Here is a 17,760-nt window from a genome sequence, read left to right as displayed (position 1 = left end):
TGTCTCCTTTGTACTGAGCCCAAAACTGTCACTTTAGCTGCCAGAGTCCCCCCACCCCCCACCCCCAGACACCCAGTTTACAAGTGGGGACACAACTTCAGGGAGGAAAAGGGGTTTGCTAAGGTCAGCAGTGAATGGCAGAGCCTGAACTAGCCTCTGGACTTTGTGCCTTCAGGAGTCATAACAAAACCTAAGAATTAAAAATGAAAATAGCTATTTAGTGCCAAGCACTATGCTAGATGCTGTATGTCCCCTGTGCCAGCTCTAGCAGGCAGGTCCAGTCGTCCCGGTTTCACAGCTGAGGAAGCAGCCCGGAGAGGCTGAGGTGTGGCCTCGGGTCCCACAGCGAGCGAGTCCCGGAGCCAGGCCTGCCTGCAGAGCTCCAGCCCCATGGAGGCCTCTCCTGTACCGCACGGCACCCATCTGCATGTCAGCTCTAATCCGCTTTGTCTGAGCATGGCCTCAGAAAACCCAATTTAAAAATTAAGCAGCAGAGAAAGTACATTAGTGTGCGTGGTGGAGGGGCGGTAGGGTTGAGGTGCAGCAGGCTGGAGGCAGGGTGTTTGTTCTCTCCTCAGGATTTTATAAGGAGGGAGACCCAGCTTGTCAGCTGAGGCTGATGTGACAGAAATAACGGGGCTTGGGGAGGCTGGGATGGGGAATTAGATAGAGAACCCCCGTCTCTTCCCTGCCTTTAACCCACCTCCCAGGCTCCCAGGAGCTGGAGAAAGGCCTCTGTTCTTGCTTCCCCAGCCCCCTTCTCCAGTTTAGGAGGAAGCAGAGCAGGAAAGCAGGTAGCGGGAAAGCCCACACCCACCCATATTTACTGAGCGCCTACTGTGCCAGGGGCTGTGCTGGGTGCTGAGGAGACAGTGAGAGGAGCTGCTTCCCTCCTGGACCTTAGAGTTCAGTCGGAGAGACAGACATGGAACAGGCAAAAGGAAAAATTGCAAACACCGATGGGTGCTGTGCACCCTAAGAAAGACACCTACTAAGAAGGGCTCCTGGTGGCTAACTGGGCTCAAATTTAAAAACTAACAGAACCTAGCAGCAGTTTCTACACAGGGATCTCTCCTGTAAACTTCAAGGAGAGCCTGCAGGGGACTGCCTGCCTGCACTGGGCTGCTGCCCTCTGAGCCCTGGAATCCCATTTCAACCAATAGGACTGAGGATTTCCCCACCCAGTTGGAGCTGGGCAGCTCCACACAGCTCTATCCTGACCAATCAGGACAGTGCCTTTTGGGGCCAATCAAACTTTGAGTTCTATTTTGCATGAGGACAGAACAATCAGGCACTAGGGGCCGGGACTTCTGTCCAGACAAGCCAGCTCTGAGGAGGCACTCTCCCTTCCCACTGAGGACTGAGTCTCCCTGGCTGAGCTGAGACACTGAAGGTGCCTCAGTGGAGTGGAGAGGAGCAGACCAGTACAGGCCAGAGCAGGCTGGATCAAAGGGGAGCCAACCAGGGCAGCAGGGAGCAGAGCACAGCTGTCCAGCCAGGGCACCATGTTTGCACAGCCAAGCTGTATAGTAAAGGAGCTGTTTGCACTGAATAATGTCTCCTTCACCACACCCCACACCAGGGGTTCCTGTTGCTGTTAAATTGGGGCCAACAACCGTCAGTTGGCAGTGCTCTGCAGAAAACGGTCTGGGACACGGGGAGCTACATGGGAGGCCTAAGGAGGTGTGTTCACAGAAAGACCAGCCATGGCAGTGAGCCAGGGACAGGGGGGAGGAAGGTGGGCACAGTGGGGGATGGAGTGAGGAATTTATATTTGGCCTAAATGAACATTAGCCCCACCCCCTGAGAAACATGGCCCAATAGACACCCATCTCTCTTTCATCTCCCCAATCCCCAAATGTAACTCGCCCACAAGCAGGAGCCAATGAGAGGACACGGAGCCCCTGGACGTCCTCCAATCGGGCTCCCCCTCACCTTGCAGAGGACTGAGACTCCCCCCACAGCAGCGCTGGCTAAGATCCTCGATGCTGGTGTTCTCACGCACGAATAAAAGCACTCGCACCAGCAATGAGTGGGTGTGCACAGAGGGGTGGCTGCTGCCAGGGCCTGCCTTGGAATTTTCTTTGACAACAGACTTTTTAAAATCCCCTTAAAATCTGGTCCTTGCCCATCAGCAGATGAGTGGATTAGAAAACTATGATACATCTACACAGTGGAATACTACTCTGCTATAAAAAAGAAGGAATTCCTACCATTTGCAGCAGCATGGATGGACCTGGAGAGCATTATGCTAAGTGAAATAAGCCAGTCAGAGAAAGATAAATATCACATGATCTCACTCATTTATGGAAAATAAAGAACATTGTAACCTGGTGAACAAAAAGATAGATACAGAGGCAGTAAAGCACAAACAGACTCAAATTACAGTGGAATGCTGGGGAGTGTTGGGGAGGGGGGAAAGAGATCAACCAAAGGACTTATATGCATGCAAATAAGCACAACCAATGGACACAAGACACTGGGGGGGGGGGGGGAGGGGAGGAGCATGAGACAGAGGGAGGGGGAGGCTGGGGGGGGGAGATATATGCACTATTATGTGTAATACTTTAAACAACAAAATAAACTTTAAAAAAATAAAATAAAATCTTTGGTCTTTGGCCTCCCAATCAGGCAGGACACCCCAAGGCTCGTTGGGGCGTAAAGCCCTAGACCCTTCGCTGCTTTCTGTGTCCCCGTTATCCGGCCTGCGCCTTCGTTTTCTCCTTTGTAAACAGAAAGGATTAAAAAAACCCGTGTCAGGAGTTTTCCTGAGGACAGTCTCCACACAATCGTCTTTGCCATGTCTCGGATTTCCTCCAGTCTGGACGGGGCACAGGTGACCAGAATTAAAGATAAAAACAGCGTAGAAATCCAGATTTCTCGGCCCTGCCCACTGCTCCAGGCTCCTCTGAACTTCCCTGTGAGGCTCTGCGGGCTCCCACTTCCGCTGCCACTGTCGTTGGTTAAGCCTGACAGGGGAGTCCTAGCTTCTGCTCCCCCTCCTTCCCCCTCCAGGCCCCCACGCTCTCTGGCTTATGCCCACCCTCCTGGGTCGGACTGCCCACACCAGGCCTGGGATCCACTCCTTCATTCGAATAGCACTCCCTGATAGGCAATGGTTAAACCAAAAATACATTTCTCAAGTTACGAGCATGGATCAAAGTTTTATTTTAAACTTACAGGAAGGAAATCAGAAAAGAAGAGAGAACTCAGGTCTGTGCATGACCTTTGGCAGCGTCTTACAGCCAGACAGCAGAGTGTGGGGCAGGGCTGCCCCCAGAACTCCTTACGGGGGACGCTCACAGCCCGGTCCGGAGGCCGCTCCACGCCGGGCTGGTGGGCACTGGATGAGGCTGTGGGCTGAGGACGTGGGTTTAGATGTTACAGACCAGCCGGTACATTAAACCGCCCCTGCGGCGGTGAGTCCGTGTGGGACAGAGCAGGGCTAGCAGGTCATGTTAGTCCACGTACAACTCAGTTTTCTCCGCCTGGAGGGGGTGCAGACCCGGAGAGACGGAGGGGGAGGAAGGGGGCGGGGTCAGAGGGGCAGGTGCGCCCAGCTCTGCCCCCCGCCCCCACCCACCCTCCCTCCGGCGGAGCTGGAAGCGGGCGGAGGGTGCTGCTGCGGAGTTCCCAGCGCCCCCCGGAGGCGGGGCCGGAGGCGGCGCGGCCTGGGGGGGGGGGGGAGGGGGCGGGGCCCGGAGGCTTAAGCTGCCCTCCACAGCCCTTTTTTTTAAAAAAAAAATATATATATATATTTTATTGATATTTTACAGAGAGGAGGAAGGGAGAAAGATAGAGAGATAGAAACGTCGACGAGAGAGAAACATCGACCAGCTACCTCCTGCACACCCCCCACCGGGGATGTGCCCCGGCCAATGTACATGCCCTTGACCGGAATCGAACCCGGGACCCTTCAGTCCGCAGGCCGACGCTCTACCACTGAGCCAAACCGGCTTCAGCCCTCCACAGCCCTTGATTTCGGGGTCCCCATGGCCCGACACCCTCAGCCTCGATCTTACAAAGATTTTTCCTAGGAGGTGGCATGCTTTGGTTCTGTTTCTTTTTTAAAATATAAAACCTACTTATTGCTTTTTTCTAATTCTAAATTAGCAAGTGCCGCCTTCTCCGATTCAGAGAAAACCTGAAGGTATAAATAGGAAAGAAAAACCACCGGAAACCCCATCCCCCGCCCCAGCACCGGCACCGTGTGGGCGTCACAAAGGACTGTTTCTAAAGACCTACTGTATCTGTGTGCATCCTGTAGAATGGCCTCCACACATGATCTTCTTGTAAAAGCTATTAATTAACCAAAAAACAAACAAAACAGCCCTAACCGGTTTGGCTCAGTGGATAGAGAGTCAGCCTGTGGACTCAAGGGTCCCAGGTTCGATTCCGATCAAGGGCATGTCCCTTGGTTGTGGGCACATCCCCAGTGGGGAGTGTGCAGGAGGCAGCTGATTGATGTTTCTTTCTCACGATGCTTCAAGCTCTCTATCCCTCTCCCTTCCTCTCTGTAAAAAGTCAATAAAAATAAAAAATAAAAAACACAGCAAATCCTTCACTGGCTCCTCACAGCAGCGGAGACCGGAGACCGCGGGTGGGACTTGCCCATGATGCACCATGACTCCTGACCACCCTCCCCCACAGTCCTACACCCCTTTCCAGGCAAGAACAAACACGGAGACTCAGAGAAGCGAGGCTCTGCCTCATCCTGTCTCTGCTTCACCCTGCCTTTGCCAGAGGAGCTGTGTGACCATGGGCAAGGTACTGGTCTCTCTGGGCCTCCGTTTGGTCCCCATCAAGCACAGATAAGAGAGAGGCACCTGCAGCCGCCGCGGTGGGTAAAGACAGATGTCACGTTGGGCGAAGGCCAGGCGATGCCGGTGCTCTTGTGATGAACCTGCCTGAAGCCCTGCAGGAGGGCGGCAGGCATCCCCAAAACCCCACCTTTCCCACCACATCACAGGCAGCTGGCCAGCGGAGAGAGGCCGCGTGGCGGGAGGCCAGCTCCTCGGTCCCTGCTGCCCCCTGGTGGCCCACTCTGGCCCCAGCGCCTGCCTCTGTTCCAGTAGGTCCTGTCCCAAGGCGTGCCAAGCTCAGAAAACTGGGCCTGGAAGCCCCACCCATGGGGCCCACCCTCTCTTCGGTGTCTGCGTTTCCCCACCCTCTCCAGCACCGGCTGAAGGCTTGGCTGACGGGCATCAGGAGCTCCCGGGGCTCCCAGGACAGCTGTGTGACCAGGGCCCAGCCATGCAGCCTCTCTCAGCTTGCTTCCTCGTGGCGGTAGGTTAACAAAGCAGGAGAAAGCAAAGCAGGGAGATCTCAGGGACTGGATTAAAAGCAAAATTAAGAGACATGTTTATTTACATTGGTAGGTGCAGGATGGCTACATTTGACATTTACAGTAAACAGAGCTGGTGTATGCACAGAAAGATAAAATGGATTTGGGCTCATGAGGGTGGTTGCGTCTCTGAGACAGAGTTTACTGCTCTGCTATGTCCCAGGTGTGTTAATAAGAACAACGGGCAGGGCTTGTTTACGGCAAAGATCAACTTTCTACGAAGGATGCCATGGGCCTGGGTGTTACTACCCACCAGGACCTTCCCAGCTACACGTTCATAATCAGAGCACCCTGTGTGTTTAATGTCAGGCCTGCCACGGAGCCCCCGAATTGCCGGGCTTGCTCCATTGCCCCCTTCTCACTCCCAGCAGAGACCCAGGAGGTGGCCGATGCCCAATGAAAAGCTAACCCCAAGAAGGTAATTGCTTGCGTGTCTGTACAGTGAACACAGAAGCCACAGCGGCGTGGAAGGGCGGAACGCAGGGACTGCCTCGCCATGTCCCTGAGGGGCCCACCACCTCCCGTCTCCCAGAGAAGACAAGCTTCTCAACTTCAACAGATTCAAACACTCCACACCTGGCTGCCCGCACATATCCTTTATGACTCTCACTATACGCATCACCGCGAGTTACCATCTTCATATAACCCTGGAAGTTTTCTTTAAAATGCATGGAATGTGGTCACAAGCACTGCTGGTACCGTTAGCGCTCCGTGGCAGGCAGGGGTGCAGCTTCCCGTTGGCTGAACTCCTGCCCCTGAACAGAGAGCACAGAGCAGAGCAGGCTCCGTCTTGCCGATTGTGGACTTGTGTGTGTGTGTGTGTGTGTGTGTGTGTGTGTGTGTTATAGTCTCTAACTATAATTGCCCCTCAGCGTGGACGGCCTTAGCGGGCTCCAGGAAGACAAGGCAGACTGCACTTGCCGCCTGATTGTAGAGTTTGAATCTGCAGGTGGCAGAGCAGAGCCCAAACCCATCGGCAGGTGACAGGCTCTGTGCTGCTTTCAGAGGCACCTGGCCCTCCCCATTGAAGAATGTGCTGGACCAGCCTCTGTAACAAGCTGTGTCTTGATTAAGTGGTGGCTTTAGGTAGAGAACAAAAGGGCAGAGAGATGAAGATGGAGATGGAGGTGGAGGTGGAGGTGGAGGTGGAGAGAAAGAGATGTGAGAAGCATCGATCCACTGCCTCCTGCACACCCTCTACCGGGGATGGAACCTGCAACCTGGGCATGTGCCCTGACTGGGAACCCAACAGGTAATCTTTTGGTGCAGGAGATGGCACTTCAACCTACTGAGCCACCAGCCAGGACAATCTAGTACTTTTTACATAGACACTGAGTGGCCAGATTATGATGATCTCTGAACACATAATAATCTGACCACTCAGTGTATGTGGAGTGTGTGTGTGTGTGTGTGTGTGTGTGTGTTAGAGGCCCAGTGCATGAATTCACTCATGGGTGGGGTCCGGCCAGCCTGGCCAGGGGGAGGGGACATGGGAGGTTGGTGGCTGGCCTGCCTGCTGGTTGAACTCTTGGTCGAGGGGGAAATTTGCATATTACTCTCTTATTATATAGAATATACACTGAGTGGCCAGATTGTTATGAGTTCAGAGATCATAATAATCTGGCCACTCAGTGTAGTTCCTTGGTCTCTCTGCTTCACCCATGCACAGTAGTCCAGGCCTTTTTGCAAAGATGTTATTGACTACTGACCCACCGAAACAGGCCCGGGATCACCAATAGTGGGCGAGGTTGGGAGGGGCGGGTCTGGGGAGGGGGCACCTGGCCTCCTCCCAAGCCACCCACCAGACCACGCTTCATAGGAGCTCGCTTCCTGCTTCCCTGGGCAGCTGTTCTCTCCGCACACCCCAAGATTGAAAGGATGGTTGGGGGACTAGCGCTGAGCTAGTTCCCTTTGGACCCTGAACCAGGCTACAGAGACCCAAAAGCCAAGAGTCAGAGATGGGAGGGCACAGAGCCGAAAGGAAGGCTTGCAGTTAGTGGGGATGAGAACAGACCTCTCTCCGAGCCAGACCTCTCCCGCTCCGGAGACAACACGCCCTGCATCTGATTGGTGCGTTCCGCCGCCTGGGCCCGCCCCTCCCGCCAGCCTGGCTCCACCCCCACCCCGTCCCCATCCCGTCCCCATCCCCGTCCCCATTCCCATCCCCACCCCCACCTCACCCCAATCCCCGTCCCGCCCGGCGCCAACCCGGTCCCCGTCCCCATCCCATCCCCACCCCCATCCCCGTCCCCATCCCCGTCCCCGTCCCCATCCCATCCCCATACCATCCCCACCCCCATACCCATCTCATCCCCGTCCCCGTCCCCGTCCCCGTCCCCGTCCCCATCCCATCCCCATTCCATCCCCACCCCCATACCCATCTCATCCCCGTCCCCGTCCCCATCCCATCCCCATACCATCCCCACCCCCATACCCATCTCATCCCCGTCCCAGTCCCCGTCCCCGTCCCCGTCCCGCCGGCGCCTCCCCCGCGCCGCGTGGCTTTCCTAAGACCTTGCACAGTAGCCCGTCCCTCCTCGCTCTAGCAGCTTTGTTACGTTTTTTAAACCCGGGAGCCTGGGCTGGCCCCGGCTCCACCCCAGAGCCCTAAATAAGGAAGCTGAGGGTCTGGGGTCAAAGAGAAAGGGTGTCTCGTCCGGGGAATGACCGGGACGGTTGGGTTGCAGGGAAGGGGGCAGGAATATCTGCTCCAGTCCTGGGCTCCGGGCTGAGGAAGGATGGAGCCGAAGGTTTTCCCTCTGAAAAGCAAGGGGCGTATCAAACACTCCCCAAGACCCCGTCCAACTCTGAGTGACAGCAGGGCTCCAGGGAGGGGCTGTGTGGTCCTTAGGGGCGGGCGATCCTAGAACTTGGCTGGAGCTGGGGTGAAGGGCCGGAGGATGGACGAGCGGCGGGAGGACTCCGGCTTGGTTCCACCCAGCACCGGATGAACAAGACAGGGCGGCCTCCAGCGGCTGTCTTCCAGGCTAGCAGGTCTCAGGGCCCCCATTTCCCGAAATTTCTATCTCCCTCTTTTTTCAACCACCCCTCCCCCAGCACTTCTCCCTGGCCCCTCCTCCAGGCCATTTTAGTACTTGCCAGCGGGGACTTTGTTAAATCTCCAAGATCCCATCTAGGAAGCAGGACTGAAGGAAAAGAGACCAGCTGTTTGCACAAGGCAAGGACAGACCACAGGAGAGCCGGGAAGACCAGCAAAGCCAGTGTCGTCTTTATTGGGGCGTCCGGGTAGAGGGACAGCCAGAAGGAGCAGGCCTGAGGACCGCGGAGCAGGCGGGAACAGGGTTTCCTGGCGCCGCAGGCTGGCCTCTGGGCTAGGACAGAGGCGGTGGGTGACGCGGGTGCCTGGCCTCTGGGCTAGGGAGAGGCGGTGGGTGACGTGGGTGCTCACAAGGACTTCAGGAAGTCCCTGTATTTGGCCAGGAAAGGGACGGACAGAGTGTTCAGCTCCTGCCGGAGCTCCTCCAGGGCCTGGTCCTGCTCGTGCTGCTCTCCGGTCATCAGCTGCCGGTAGTAGTTGACGTAGAAGTTCACCCAGTCGTTCACTATGGTCACCATGGCTTCCTCAGAGACCGGAGGGTCAGTGAAGACCTGGGGTGGGGTGGGGTGGGAGAGGGGTCAGCAATGTGAGTCAGGAACAACCCACAAACTCTGACATCCTCTCTTCTCGGATTTGCATGCCCCGTCTCTGATTGTTTCCATCAACTCCACCTCGACCCTCCCAGCTCCAAATCATTCTCCCTTCCCTGCCCTCCCCAACCCCTCAACACACCAGACCTGTCCTTTGAGACAACACTTGGGCTCACTTACCTGCTGATTCAGCAGAGCATTGAATTCCTTCATTCCTGTGGAAATGATATCTTTGTTGGCCGAAAGAAGCGCCATCTGCCTGTTGAGGGAAGGAAATTGTAAGCATGCTTTTCCCTCCTCCCTGGGCATTGCCCCCAAGTCCCTCACGTCTCTTAGAGATCCCCTAAGGGGCCCTGCAGGGCCGCCTCCCCTCCCGCACCTTGCAAATCCTGCCCTGCTCTGAAGCCACGTTCTCCCAGGCTGGCTCCCGTGAGGCCCAGGCGTGCTGGTGTGTGCCACCCACACGTTCAGGCTACGTGTCCCTCTGCGCCACGCTAGGTGCCGGCCAGCAGCCCGGTGTCCGCCTAAGCCGGGAACGCCCTGCATCCAGACCCTGAGGGAGGGTGATAGGTCGGCAGGGGAGGGGAAGGAGGGCGAGGCTCCCCTGAGGTTGGGAAGATAGCAAGGCCTCAGACACAGATAAGGGGGACCCAGGGCACCCAGCCGGGGCCTGGGCCTTGCCCTCCGCCCAATCCCAGTGTCCAGGCTCCCGATGCTAACAACATCACATCATTGGCATGCACCCTGGGTCAGGGCGGGCCTTTCCAGTCATCGCAGCAATGTGATGGCGTTTTCCCCTGATCCATGGATGACACGTGAGCAGCAGCTTCCGTTGTATTTCTCCCTGATGCCAGGCACTGTTCCAAACACCTGTTCAAGGTCTGTCCTCAGGTAGGCAGGTGCCAGTAATGTCACAATCGGCAGGGGAGCCGCATGTAAGATGTGGGGACCGGACTCCACGGGCTCTGCTCTGTAAGAGGGAGACACAGTCGTCCTGTTCTCTGATACGTCACTAGGTACTCACAGTAGAAATACTCTTTTTGTCTTTTTTAATGTTTTCCATTTTTACTAGCCATCTTCAAATTTCAAACCACCACCTTCTACTTGAGATTAAGTAGAATGTACCAGAATGTACCAAAATGTTCCCTGGAAAGGGGGATTATTTTTGCTCCCTCCTTCTACGCAGTAGCCAGTATTAAAGATGCGGTGTTTCCCGTGACATCTTTCTGCATTCCAACCTGGCATGCATACTTCCTAGGTACCTATTCTCTCAGGGACATTTGTCCATTTTCTTTTTTGTTTATAACATTTTTTTCTTTTTTTTTTTTTACTAATATATTTCTTTATTGATTTCAGAGAGGAAGGGAGGAGAGAGAGAAATAGAAACATCAATGATGAGAGGAAATCATTGATCGCCTGCCTCCTGCATAACCCCCACTGGGGATTGAGCCCGAAACCCAGGCATGTGTCCTTGGCCGGAATCAAACCTGGGACCCTTGAGTCGGCAGGCTGTCGCTCTACCCACTAAGCCAAGCCAGCTAGGATTATAGCATTTTCTTAACATTCAGCAAAATTGACCTCTTTTTGGTGTGCAATTTATGAATTTGAATACATAGATTTATGTGACTACTGCCACAATCAGTACACAGGACATTTCCCTCACCCCCAAACACTCCTTCATGCTGCCCCTCTGTCGCCACCCCCAGTCCCACCACTACAGCCAGCCAAGCATGAATCTGTTCCCCTCCAGGCAGCTCTGTGTTTTTGAGGATGCCGTATAACGGAATTGCATAGTCTGGCTTCCTTCTCTCAGAATAATGCCTTTAAGAGTCATCCAAGTTGTTGTAAGTAGCAGAAAGTCGTTCCTTTCCACTGCGGAGTGTGTGTCGCCTGGACACAAGCAGTTCCTGTCCGCCCACTGACAGCTAGACAGTGTGCAGCTTGGGGCAAGCATGAGTGCGGCTGCGGCTGTGCACCGGTTTTGTTTTTTGTTTTCTTTTTGTTGTTGTTGTTGTTTTTAAATATATCATTTTTAAAATATATTTTATTGATTTTTCAGAGAGAAAGGGAGAGGGATAGAGAGCTAGAAACATCGATGAGAGAGATACATCGACCAGCTGCCTCCTGCACAGCCCCAACCGGGGATGTGCCCGCAACTAATGTACATGCCCTTGACCGGAATCAAACCTGGGACCTTTCAGTCCACAGACCGATGCTCTATCCACTGAGCCAAACCGGTTTTGGCTGCGCACCGGTTTTTGTGCCAATATGTTTTCATTTATCTAGGGTACAAACCATTGTTTCCACTAGGAGAAACAGCTGCAATACAACCTGACCAAGCTTTTTAGAGGAATAATTTGACAACACTTGTTCAAATTAAAATATGCATACCTTTCAACTCAATGATTCTGCTTTGGCCTCTATTTTAAAGAAATGTTCATATTCAATTCACAAAAAAGGCCTGTACGAGGAATTTACCAGTAAAGGAATTTGCCATTTGTGATCATCAAGAGACAGATTCAAACTGAAGGTCCTTAACTATGAGGAATCTAAAGAATTTATGGCACATTCATACTAAGGCATGATATACAGCTGTTACATGAGGTAGATAAGCATGTGCTGATAGGAAAAGCTCTCTAAGGCAATGTTAACTGAGCTATAAATAGAGCAGGCTGTCCCAGGCTGAAAATATGGGAGCGGGAGTGGGATTAAATGTAAAACTCTCTCTTTCTCTTTTCCTCCTTCCCTTCCTCTCTCCCCTTCTCTCTCATTCTCTCTCTGCCCCTCCCCCAACCCATGTGTGTGTGGTGTGTGGTGTGTGTGTGTTGTGTGTGTGTGTGTGTGTGTGTGTGTGTGTGTGTGTAGAATGGTAAACAATATTTACTTCTGGGGATTGATGGGCATTTGTTGGGAAATGTGAAGAGGGATAAATGTCAGGGTGAACTTGACCTTAACCCTTTATATTGTTGTTTGAATTATTTTACAGCATGAATGTATCCTATAATTATTTGTAATTTTTAAAAAGAAAAAAAATAGTGTGGTTCTAAAATCATTAGCCTCAGATTTAAATCATGCCTCAGCGCCTAAAAAAGTAGCAGCTGCTCACGAAATCTTGGTTCAATGAATAAATGAATGAATGCTTTGCCATTTTCAGTTCTGTAACTTTGAAGTCACTTCATATATGTAAGCCTCAGTTATGTCTGTAAAGGAGGAATAAAATAAATTACAAAGGCTATTGGGAAAATAAATGTATTCATTCCACAAATAGTATTGGGCACCTGCCTTTGTGCAGGGCACTGGTACAAGGCACTGGGACTATACCACTGCCCAAGACAGTGCCCTTCCCCCTATCGACACACGCCTGCCCCCTGGAGCTTACGTCCTAGTGGGGGAGGGAGGGGGTGAGATGCAAAGTCTGAGATGAGGGCAGGGCCCATCCACAGAGCTTCGTGGGCCACAACAAAAAGTTTGTTTTATTTCCAAGTGTGAAGAAAAGCCACTGAAAATAGTGGCTCTGGCGGGAAGGGGAAGCAGAGGTTATGGGAAAAAGTCCTCTAAATTAATTTATCATCATCATGGATAATGAGGGCTGTCCCAAGTCTGGGGAGAGTCTTTTTTCATCAGCTAGACATGCCCAAGTCATCTAGGCCCCGATCAATAACATGAGGAACGGACAGCATTTCTGTGATGCGCAGCTACAAGCTGAGAAGGAAACTTTTCAAGTTCATCAGCTGGTTCTGGCTGACAGATGTCCTTTCCTGCAGCTTTGTGCACGGGAGGAATGAGAGAGTCCTCAAAAGATGATGTACATGCTGAAACCGGTTTGGTTCAGTGGTAGAGCGTCAGTCTGCGGACTGAAAGGTCTCGGGTTCGATTCCGGTCAAGGGCATGTACCTTGGTTGCGGGCACATTCCCGGTGTGCAAGAGGCAGCTGGTCGATGTTTCTCTCTCATCGATGTTTCTAGCTCTCTCTCTCCCTTCCTCTCTGTAAAAAAATCAATAATATATATATTTTTTAAATTGCACTTAAAAAAAAAAAAGATGATGTACAGATTCTAGTACTGGAAGCTGGAATAGTTTGAATTCCTCTAGATTTCATTTATAGGACCACAGCGTTGGCGTTTACCTCTGATCAGTGGTTCTCACCTTCCTAATGCCGCAACCCTTTAACACAGCTCCTCATGTTGTGGTGCCTCCAACCATAAAATTATTTCCGTTGCTACTTCACAACTGTAATTTTGCTACTATTAATGAATCATAATGTAAATATCTGTTTTCCGATGGTCTTAGGCGACCCACAGGTTGAGAACCGCTGCTAGAGCCTGAGACCATTGGAAAACACAGATATTTACATTATGATTCATAACAGTAGCAACATTACAGTTATGAAGTAGCAACGGAAATAATTGTATGGTTGGGGGTCACCACAACATGAGGAACTGCGTTAAAAGGTCGCGGCATTAGAAAGGTTGAGAAGCACTCACTGCTCTAGCTGATGGCATATGGAAGATTCTTATTTTTCCCTTTTTTTCTGTTTTTTTTTCCCCCTCTCAAAATGTCATACTCAACATGTATCGTTTTAACCAAAACTTCTACGTCTAAAATTTTTTGAAGAGTTTTAATGATATTAGAAAATTCACATAAAAACTATATATAAGATTTTAATCTTACGTTATATAACAAGTATACATGGGAAATTTTTGAAAGAACTATAATAAAGTGCTAATAGTGTATGTTTATGGAAAATGGGTGATTTTCATGTTCATTTTTATCCTTTTCTACCTAAAGTTTTTTCTGTAGTGAATACCTATTACTCTTATAATCAGGGGGGGAAAAAGTTTGAAAACAGTGACTGTTTGTTTAGTCTCGTTTTGAGAATACAAACACCATGCTCTCTTTAAAGGAGATAACTCTGTGGCCTGATAAAGTGTTGCTTATTTAATGTTTAATATTTACAACTTCAAAATAACAAAGGTAATTTTTCTTTGTGTAGTTTCATATTCCTTTTTGGGAAATTTCAGAAAACAACTCTTAATTGGAGGATTGTAAATGACTATTTTATCTACTGAAAGTAATACAGCTCTGCCTGTTGGCTAATGATGTGCCAGTTCACACTGAGAGGTTCTTGACCTCACTTTTCTAAATGACTATGCGTTGAACTGCTTCATAAATGCCCCTGATTCTCATATTTGTAAAATAGAAATGAGCAGATTAATCCAATGGAATTAGTTGAACTACATAAAAACAGAAGAAATGAAAAAAAAAAAAAAAGCTATTGAGGCTATTATCAATAAGACAAGAAAGAGCAAATGTTGGAGAGGATTAGAGAAAAAGGAACCCTCATACACTGCTGGCAGGGCTGTCAGCTGGCACAGCCACTGTGGAGAGCAGTGAGGAGGGTCCCCAAACATGTCATAGAACCACCTTATGACACAGCAATCCCTCTTCTGGGTGTCTACCCCAGATGTCGGAAAACACATATTTGTAAAAATACATGCACCCTGTATTCATCCCAGCCAAGACATGTAAACCACCATGGTCTGCCTTTTCGATGGGTGTCTTTTTACAGCACTGCTTTTCCTCCTGCACCTCATCCTCCCACTTCCCAGGGTCTGTAAGAAAACCTCTCACCTGCAGTGAGTAATGTGAGGAATTATTAAACGCCTGTGGCTCCATGCTTCCCACTGCCCTTCCCCCTCTCAACTCCAGGCATACAACAGGTTCGCCTTCGCCCTAACGCAAGCGCTGTCCATTCTCTCTGTGCGTCTGGCACACCTTTGGGGAAGACTCTTTCATCCCATAATACAGTTCCCATCTTGCTTTCTCCCACCTGCATGTTCCTTATGTTCCCTCCTTTTTTATTTGAGACTATGTTTACTTTTATTTTGTTTTATTTTATTTTATTATTTTATTAATCCTCACCTGAGGATATTTTTTCCATTTTTTTTCAGAGGAGAGAGAGAAAGGTTGGTGTGACACAGACACATTGGCTGGTTGCCTCCCGAACACCCGAACACACCCGGAAGGGAAAGGCGGGGAAAGAAACCTGAAACCCAGACCCATGCCCTTGACCAGGAATTCAACCTGAGCCCCTTCAATGCTCTAACCACTGAGAAACCTACCAGATCGAGTGTGTGCTATTAAAGCCAGGAAGACAGTGAAACAGGGACGTACTTAGGCCAGAAGAAGCAACAGGAAAGAGACTCGCTGGGCTGCTGTCAGCTCGTTGGGGAGTCAGAGAAAAGGGGCTTGGACACAGGTTGAGGGTTGGCCAGGGAGAAGCTGCTGCTGCCCACTGCTCCCCTGGTTGCAAGTCTTGGGGGTCCCTTCGAGTTTAGAAGAAAGAAAATTCACTTGAAAAGAGGTTCCAGAGGGCACTCGCCCTATGTTCACCCCTTAATTCCAAATGTATACAAGAAGCTGCAAACTGGAGAGCATTTGTCTCAGTCTGTTGAGAGCTTGCTACTAGGAGTGTCCTCTGTTTAGCTCAAATGTTATTTTTTTCTAGTTTTTTTTTTTTTTTTTTTTTTTAGGTTTTGTTTTGTTTTGTTTTTAGTATATGTACTGCTGAAGTGAGCACTGATATAAATTCTTATAAAAATTATGTACAGGTTTGGATGTTCCTACATTTACACTCATTCAATGCTCATCCCAACCCTATGTGGCCTCAGAGTTCCGTACACTCATAGAAGCCAACTTTTAAAACATTACAGGTGTGTAACCTTCAATGTTTCACTCCAAGGAGCAACTCAGATTTTTAAAAAGGAAACATGAAGTCCCTGGTCTACCTGGCCTCAGAGAAAGTCTGTTTGGTTTTGAGGTAAGATGAGGGGGTGGCAGGGCTGGCCAGGATGAGGTCCCAGGGGGAGGTGATGGTTTGGGAGAATCAGAAGTTTTAAGCAGGGAGTCCAACTGGGAGGGGTGGGTGTCCAAGGCCAGCGTGAGGGCGGACAAACTCTCCTCTGCCCTCGAGGTTTCCTGGCTGGTCTAATCATCAAATAGACATGAAATAGGTTAGCAAGGGGAAATGACCACATTTAACACATAGTTAGGAATGGAAACCCCGCATACATGAGAGGTTCAGAGACGCCCCTCCCCAACATGCAGAAGAGGTTCAGACATAGAAAGAGGAATCTAGGCATATAAGACATTCTGAGCTAGGGATGAGGGTAGGTTCCTTGGGGCTTCAAAGGGTCATTGCAGGATGACAAGAAGAGCAGATGTTTACTAAGTACTGTAAAAGTTTTCCCTGCCATATAGTTAGGGCACAAAAGGTTATTGCTAATAACCTCTTATTGTGGACAAGGCCAATTCAAAATCTAGGGAGTTAAGGGAGGGGCAGAGATTCTCTTGAGCCTGAAGCTATAATTGCCTTTAGTTCAAAACAATCCATATTCCACAGAAGCTCATCTTTGGGTGACTCCTGTTGAACCCCCACACCAGGCTAAGGAATCAGGGTACTTTTCTGATAACAAGAGGGTGCTTTTGGCACATTTCTTTGTTGGAGTCAGTACATTGCACTGAATAGGAAGGAGAAAGAAGGGAGAAGGGGAAAAGAGGGGAAAAAGATGAGTTGGGAGAGGAACACTGTCTTTAGACTCTCCCCCAATAAACACACAACAATTTTTGCCTATTTCTCTTTTTTTCTGACACTATTCTGCAATCCTTTGATTTTCTCATTTCTCAGATGTCCCTAGGGACCGCCCAGAAGCAATACTCTTCCATCCTTGGGGAAGCTGAAGGGCCGAGAACTTCTAGTGGAGTGCCAGAGCAGTCCAGAAGAAAAACAAATAAAAGGGAAGTTTAACAGGACCTCCTCAGGGATCATCTGGTCCAGCTTCTCACCATGCACTTTCATTTATAAGTCTCTTTGAAGCACCTACTCTGTGTTAGTTACTGGGGACCCAATAGGCGTAAAATGTAGCCGCCTGTCCTCACAACAAAGACGGCACCTGAGGCCTAGGCACTGAGATGCCTGAAGTGACAACACCGTGGGAAACTCTGCGGCCGCCCTGGCTGGTGCTGCTCAGTTGGTTGGGCATTGTCCCTGGCACCAAAAGGCTGCAGGTGCTATTACCAGTCAGGGCACACGCCCTGGTTGTGGGCTCGATCAGTAGGGGGCGTGCAGGAGGCATTTCCCGCTCCCACAGGGATGTTTCTCTTTCTCCCTCACCTTCCCCCCCCTCAATAAAAAGATATTTTTAGCCGAAACCGGTTTTGCTCAATGGATAGAGCGTCAGTCTGCAGACTGAAAGGTCCCAGGTTCGATTCCGTCAAGGGCATGTTGCAGGCACATCCTTGGTGCGGGGTGTGCAGGAGGCAGCTGGTCGATGTTTCTAGCTCTCTATCCCTCTCTGTGAAAAACCAATATAATATATTTTAAAAAAATAAAAAAAGAAACACCTTTAAAAAAACAAAAAGGATTTTTAAATAATAAAAACTAAAAATTCTGCCGAAACCGGGTTGGCTCAGTGGTAGAGCGTCGGTCTGCGGACTAAAGGGTCCCAGGTTCGATTCCGGTCAAGGGCATGTACATTGGTTGCGGGCACATCCCCAGTGGGGAGTGTGCAAGAGGCAGCTGGTCGATATTTCTCTCTCATCGACATTTTTAGTTCTCTATCTCTCTCCCTTCCTCTCTGTAAAAAATCAATAAGATATATTAAAAAAAAAAAACCCTAAAAATTCTGCCTGGCAGGTGTGACTCAGGGGTTGAGCATGGACCCATGAACCAGGAGGTCACGGGTGGTTCAGGTCGGGGCACATGCCCG

General features: G+C 50.5%; 1 protein-coding gene and 1 long non-coding RNA gene across 2 annotated transcripts; one reads left to right on the top strand and one right to left on the bottom strand.

Annotated features, from left to right (window-relative positions):
• Positions 1-8,551: 8,551 nt before the first annotated feature.
• On the bottom strand, positions 8,552-9,683 carry AHSP (alpha hemoglobin stabilizing protein). Its single transcript, XM_084883124.1, has 4 exons — positions 9,372-9,683; positions 9,173-9,251; positions 8,750-8,953; positions 8,552-8,707 (listed from the first exon to the last, which is right to left on the bottom strand). The coding sequence occupies exons 1-3, from the start codon at positions 9,536-9,538 to the stop codon at positions 8,750-8,752; spliced, it is 450 nt and encodes a 149-aa protein (XP_084739250.1). The 5' UTR covers positions 9,539-9,683; the 3' UTR covers positions 8,552-8,707.
• On the top strand, positions 9,133-17,189 carry LOC311622216. Its single transcript, XR_014794965.1, has 3 exons — positions 9,133-9,270; positions 15,604-15,705; positions 16,680-17,189. It is a non-coding gene; the product is annotated as an uncharacterized lncRNA (long non-coding RNA).
• Positions 17,190-17,760: the final 571 nt, after the last annotated feature.

This window comes from Pipistrellus hanaki (genome assembly GCF_964339955.1).
Source record: "Pipistrellus hanaki genome assembly, chromosome: 4".
Taxonomy (NCBI): Eukaryota; Metazoa; Chordata; class Mammalia; order Chiroptera; family Vespertilionidae; genus Pipistrellus; species Pipistrellus hanaki.
The sequence above is the reverse complement of the archived record's forward strand: the minus strand, read 5'-3'. Positions and strand labels throughout refer to the sequence as shown.

Coding starts and splice junctions, on each gene's coding strand:
- AHSP (XM_084883124.1), bottom strand. CDS start 9,538: ATGCAGGGCGTTCCCGGCTTAGGCGGACACCGGGCTGCTGGCCGGCAC. Junction 9,252..9,371: donor AGCAGGGCAGGATTTGCAAG/GTGCGGGAGGGG, acceptor TTCCCTCAACAG/GCAGATGGCGCTTCTTTCGG. Junction 8,954..9,172: donor ATGCTCTGCTGAATCAGCAG/GTAAGTGAGCCC, acceptor ACCCCACCCCAG/GTCTTCACTGACCCTCCGGT.